The sequence below is a fragment of the Scyliorhinus torazame genome, chromosome 9 (assembly GCF_047496885.1).
Source record: "Scyliorhinus torazame isolate Kashiwa2021f chromosome 9, sScyTor2.1, whole genome shotgun sequence".
NCBI classification, from domain to species: domain Eukaryota; kingdom Metazoa; phylum Chordata; class Chondrichthyes; order Carcharhiniformes; family Scyliorhinidae; genus Scyliorhinus; species Scyliorhinus torazame.
Window position 1 is genome coordinate 268,095,383 of NC_092715.1, and position 6,290 is coordinate 268,101,672.

The 6,290-nt window shown below is 44.2% G+C and overlaps 1 protein-coding gene across 9 annotated transcripts in view; it reads left to right on the plus strand.

Annotated features, from left to right (window-relative positions):
* The window catches only part of znf462 (zinc finger protein 462), a 114,474-nt gene extending 111,528 nt beyond the window's left edge, over positions 1 to 2,946 (plus strand). For all 9 annotated transcript variants that reach the window (XM_072517463.1, XM_072517461.1, XM_072517464.1 and 6 more), the window contains one exon: positions 280 to 2,946. In XM_072517463.1, the coding sequence (XP_072373564.1) occupies positions 280 to 517 (238 nt within the window). In that variant the 3' untranslated portion in view covers positions 518 to 2,946. The remainder of the gene's footprint in view (positions 1 to 279) is intronic.
* The last annotated feature ends 3,344 nt before the right edge of the window (positions 2,947 to 6,290 follow it).

The window sequence follows — 6,290 nt, forward strand, 5'->3', positions numbered from 1 at the left end:
CGTGGGTTTCCTCCGGGCGCTCCGGTTTCCTCCCACAAGTCCCGAAAGACGTGCTTGTTCGGTGAATTGGACATTCTGAATTTTCCCTCGGTGTACCCGAACAGATGCCGGAGTGTGGCGACTAGGGGCTTTTCACAGTAACTTCATTGCAGTGTTAATGTGAGCCCACTTGTGACAACAATAGAGATTGCTATTATTACATGGAAGATGAAATGGCTATCTACTTCTACATGAAATGTTGCCCTTAAATTATTGTTTTGTGTTTTATTTTTAAACCAGGGCTCTGAATGAGAGTAATCATCACAAAAGTGAAAGCAATCCAGTAAGAGAGAGTGCCAGTGATGAGAATAACACTACACCTTCAGGAGTTCGAGAGCATTTAGATACAGCTGACAATTTACATACAGAAATCTCTTTCCAGGATGTACCATCCTGTCCAATATCTGTAGCATTAATAAAGGAAAACTCCCAGGATCTAGATACTGAGACCAAAAATAGAAAGTCCGAGCTGTGTTAGTATTCTTGAAGCATTGTGCAAGTCCTTTCTAATTTCCCCCCCCATCCCCACCCCCATGTCCTCCTGATTCACTTTGGCGCAAAGTTCCGTGGGTCCACCTGACCCCGTTAGTACCTCATCGAAGTGTCTGTTCTTCACGTGCGAGTCTGAGTGGAAAGCACTGACAGACTCTGGGCTGAAAGAGGTAGGCCGACAGCTCAGCCCAGTCCTGCTATTGATGTCTCCACACACGGGTGCTGGAGTGTGAGCAAAACCAGGGATCCTGTACCTCTCCTGGACTGAGGCAAATTGTAGAACCTCGACTGCCACCCAAGGTCAGATCAGTTAACTCAGATGAAAAATTAAGCCTTTCGGACACTTCTGAACATTGTAACTCTGAGTCATATACCACGTGGTGTTCACCTACTGAGCCATCTGGGGAGCTCTCACTCCTCCCCTTTCCTCCTCCGCTCAGCCCTCCCCCTCCGCTCCCACCTCCCCCTTCCTCCTGTCCTGCCACTCCTCTCCCAGCCCCCTCTTTCCTGTTTCCCAGTCCTCTCCTCCCCTCTTCCATCCTCTTCTCCTCCCCTCTCACCCCTCCCTTCTTGCGCCTGCCTCTTCCCCTCCGCCTCCCTTTCCCCCTCCCATGCTACCTTCCACTCCCCCCCCCCCCCCCCCCCCCCCCCCCTCCTATCCTCTTCAAGTGAATTGTGTAAAAGAAAAATAATATTGGGCACTGCCTCATTAATCTAGTAAGTTGTGTTTTATTTTAAACTTAGTATGGTCTTGTGGGAATATCATTACTTCACTAGGAATTGTGACATTCATTGAAGTAATCTTTCATATTACTCTTTTCTTTAAAGAAAACACAAAATATCAAATGTCTGAATTGAGAACCCCACCCCCCCCCCCCCCAAAAAGAAATTGACTTTGATACAGTTTTGAATCCATTGATACATCTCCAGTGGGTCCTGAGAATTGATCGATCAAGCACCTCTGATTCAGTGAGTTTTATGTTATGATGGGACATATTTGCCACTGCTGCACTGCAGCCTTAACTGGTTGAGTTCAAGGCACTTGGCTGATTCGCGTCCAAAGTACCATTTTTAAACCAGTTTGTTTAACTCTCCATGGGTCGCACATTGCAGGCTGTAACTACTCGAGGTGGTCCTCCTCTTTCCCACCCAGTTAGATATGATGACATTTACCTCATGAGTTAGAGGAGAAATGGAAACATCACCTGTAATAGTTGACTTTTCCTGTAAGCTTAGGACTGTTTCCGAACTGGTGTTAACAGTGAAATGACTGAGGCATTCTCAAATTGTGGACGAACGACCAGTTTGGACCCAGGTTGCTATAGTTTGGCAGATGCTAAGCCCGACTCGTAGCACCAACATTTATTTGATTTTTCTCTCCCCCCGCCCCCCCCCCCCCCCCCCCCCCCCCCGGGTGTAATACAGAACTGAACAAAGCTTACCATACTAAGAGTACATTGTTTTCTTGCACTAATGCATCTGGTAAAATGTTTTTTTAAATCGATTTATTTAAAAAAAAATACTTGTTTGTATAGCAGATATGGTCCTAACGATTACTATTAATGTAGGAAAAGTTGGTGCAAAAAGGTGATATGATTTTCAGTACCTCAGCATTAATCTTTACTGAATGTTCATTCTGTATCCGTGTTCCCTGTTCATAAAACTGTGTAGATTTTACTTTTCGTTTCCCGCTGTACCTCTCTGTTGAGAGGTGCATTGCAATGTTGTAGTGAGACTAATCTACACGAATAAAGATTCCATAGGTTAGGTTTTGTTTGCCAAGTTTACAGTTTATTCTACTTTTGTTTTATATAAAACACTTTAATTAAGTCACTATATACGGGTTGTCTTAGCCCGTTGCTCATTCAATGACCACCTTTGTTCAGCCCACGTCTCCACAGTTTTGATCCAGCTGTTTGCATTTTCAAATGAAATATTATTGTGATCAAGGTATTTTTGAAATGATGCTTTCGGAGGAGAACAGCAACGAGTGTCCTGTTCCGCGAAGCAGTTCATTAAACATCACCTATTTTCATGTTGAAAACGGGGCAAAAAAATGGGAGCAGTTTCTGTGAAAAAGACAGGGATGTTGCCGATTACCGTGTATATTGTGTTCTTTCTGTTGTCTACATTGTAGTTTAGGAAACTTTTAAATATTTTTGTTATCTAAGATACTTTCGAAGTTGACTGTTTAGGACATACAGTGGAAGCCTGTTGTAATTTTAAAACCAACTGTTAAGGTTTGAAGAAATGAACTCTGTAAACATTACCAAAATTGATTGGCTTTCCTCTGTATTTTGATAGTGCAGCTTCTGAATGATGCTGCTTTAGATTCTAGGCTGATCTGTAAATACTGTACTTCCTGGTATTTTGTTTTGCTGACTTGATAAATAAAAAGTGATGACTCCTTTTTAATTTTGTAACTTTCTTGGGAGATTTATTTCCCCCCCCCCCCCCCCCCACCACCACCCCCCAAATCTTAAACACCATATCAACGAATAGCTTGGCTGTTATTAATCGTACTTGCGGTCAGCTAGATCTAGTACCTCGTCCCGCATCGGGGGAGTAGGATCCTTAGGGTTCCAGCTCTTGGTCAGAAAGTAGCTTAGTTGCTGCGATTATCCAGATGTGACCGTGAAATTGATCGCTGCAGTAATTGCCCCCAACATAGCAACAGGGAATGATAGATTCTGGTCGAGCTTTTTGTAAAACATTTTTAAAAATAAATTTAGAGTACTCAATTCATTTTTTACAATTAAGGGGCAATTTAGCGTGGCCAATCCACCCACCCTGCACATCTTTGGGTTGTGGGGGCGAAACCCACGCAGACACCGGGAGAATGTGCAAACTCCACACGGACAGTGACCCAGAGCCGGGATCGAACCTGGGACCTCAGTGCCGTGAGGCAGCAATGCTAACCATTGTGCTGCCCTTTGTAAAATTTTGAAGGGCTTTGATATGGTGCGGGTAGGGGCATGTTTTTCCATTTTGGTCTTGTCCAAGAAAAAAACTAGGGGCCATTAATATAAATCCAGTTGGAAATTCAGGAGAAATTTTTTTTAAATAAGTTTAGGAGTGCCCAATTCATTTTGTCCAATTAAAGGGCAATTTAGCGTGGCCATTCCACCTACCCTGCACGTCTTTGGGTTGTGGGGGGGGAAGCCCACAGACACGGGGAGAATGTGCAAACTCCACGTAGAAAGTGACCCAGAGCCGGGATCGAACCTGGGACCGCGGCGGCGTGAGGCAGCAGGCCAGTGTGTTGCCCAGGAAATTCAGGAGAAATGTCTTTCCCAGAGAGTGGTGAGAATGTGGCACTCTGCCAGAGGGAGTGGCCGAGGCAGTAACGTGCCTGCATATCGGAGGAATCTAGATGGATATCAGTTTGTATTTGCGTCGTACCTTTAATGTAATAACGTTCCCCAACCTGCTTCACAAGAGCATTGTGAAAGCAAGTGTGAGTCACAGGTCAGGTGACTAAAAGCTTGATCATGGAGGCAGAGTTGAGTGTCTCAAGGAAGGAAAGTGAGGCGGAGAGGTGTAGGGATGGAATTCCAGGGCCCAGGCAGCTGAAGGCACACCGTGAGATGAAGTAAGGACACGAGGAGGTTCAATAACTGATGGACATGTTGGAGCGTTTGGTGCTGTAAAACCCACCTAAATAACATTCGGCTTCCACCTTCACTCAAATGGTTAGAAAGTGGTAATTGGACAAATGTCAATAGCATATGGATGATTGTACTAGGAGAACAAAGCTGGTTTAAGGGATTTATATTTGAATTAGTAAACATTAAAAACAAGGTATTGTTTAAGGTGGGTTTAATTAAATGTTTCTGTGCCACTGTTGGTGAATCTCCTCGTGTCCTTATCTCACTGTCAGTATCCTTGTACCCTTTTCTCCCTCACGTCTCGACTGAATATTGCAGCCATTTGTGATCCCCTTTTCAAACGTTCTTGACTCCGTCCCCCTTCCTAACATCCGACACTTATCCAGTCTGTTGGGTCAGATTTGACCTGCCATGAGATTCCAACCTCATGTTTGTGGGACACTAGGATCATCTACTTCCACCTCCATAGCATTTCCCAGGGGTGTTGCATAAACCCCATCGATGTATTTCTTAGCGCGAGGCTGGACTATTCCTGACTGGTCTCCCACATTTTACCCTCTGTAAACTTGAGGTCATCCAAACTCTGCTGCCCGCGTCTTGAACTGCACCAACTCACACTCGCTCATCACCCCATGCTTGCTTGACCAGGAACCAATGAAGGTCATCAATGTCTTGACTTTTAAAATTCTCGTCCTCGTTTTCAAATCTCTCCATGGCCACCTCCCTCCCCATCTCCTTCACCACCACATCTTGGTTGTACATTGCTCTTGCGAAGCACCTTGGGGACTGTTATTACATGAAAGATATGATGTAAATATAAACTGATATTCATCTAGATTCCCCCCCGCCCCACCAGACAGTGCCACATTATCACCACACTCCTGAATTTCCGATTGGATTTATATTAATGGCCCCTAGTTTTGGACATCACCCAAATGGAAACATGCCCCTACCCGCACCATATCAAAGCCCTTCAAAATTTTACAACGGTCTCTACCAGAATCTGTCCTGGATTAGAAATCCAGAGACACTTAACTTGTGGCGAGAATGTTGTCCACAGCCAATCTGTTTTTTTTAAAAAAAGGACTTTGTGTGCCAATGAGGCCATTGTGCATTCAAATGTACTGTCATCTGTGTTAATTATAAAACCTGTGTGTAATTGTTAACCTAAGGGGGGAGTAAAGGAGTATTGTATAATTATCCATTTTTTCTTTTTAAAACTAGTTACCAGCTTTGTGACTCTGACACTCCATGTTGTGATTTAAAAAAAATTAAAGTTACGGGACTTTAAAGCCAGGATTCCATTCAGTTATAACAACTGGGATTGTAACAATGGGCAGCATGGTAGCACAAGTGGATAGCACTGTGGCTTCACAGCGTCAGGGTCCCAGGTTCGATTCTCTGCTGGGTCACTGTCCATGCGGAGTCTGCACATTCTCCCCGTGTGTGGGTGGGTTTCCTCCGGGTGCTCCGGTTTCCTCCCACAGTCCAAAGACGTGCAGGTTAGGTGGATTGGCCATGATAAATTGCCCTTAGTGCCCCAAAAAGGTTAGATGGGGTTATTGGGTTACAGGGATAGGGTGGAAGTGAGGGCTTAAAGTGGGTCGGTGCAGACTCGATGGGCTGAATGGCCTCCTTCTACACTCTATATTCTATGTTCAATTACAATCAACAGACAATTTTAAAAAAGCAAATTACAAACTCCTTCAGAATATCCTGGAGCAACTCTGGTGAGGGGGACGCAGGTAGAATAGCTGCTGAGTTGTCACGCTGTTGCTTGCTTGGAGGTTTTGTTATGGGCCAGGGTTTAGAGAACCCCAATGTGTATCATGGAGGTCACCTGACCCACAACTTTTGCTAGATTGTGGTATGGGGAGCACACGGTCCACTCTACAGGTGTGGGACAGCAGAAATGGAAAAGTATTTTTTAAAGCAAAACAATGTTTATTCTATGAACTCAAGTTAACCTTTTAAAAACATACAGTGAACATCTTAGCAACCATCAATTCAAATACAACCCCCAAAGAATACAACACTAAGTAATCCTTAATAACTTCCCAAACATCATCCAGAAGACAAAAGAAACACCTTTTGACAGAAGCACATTAGGTTTACATTCACTACGGAGAAGATTTATAATTCTGAATTCAC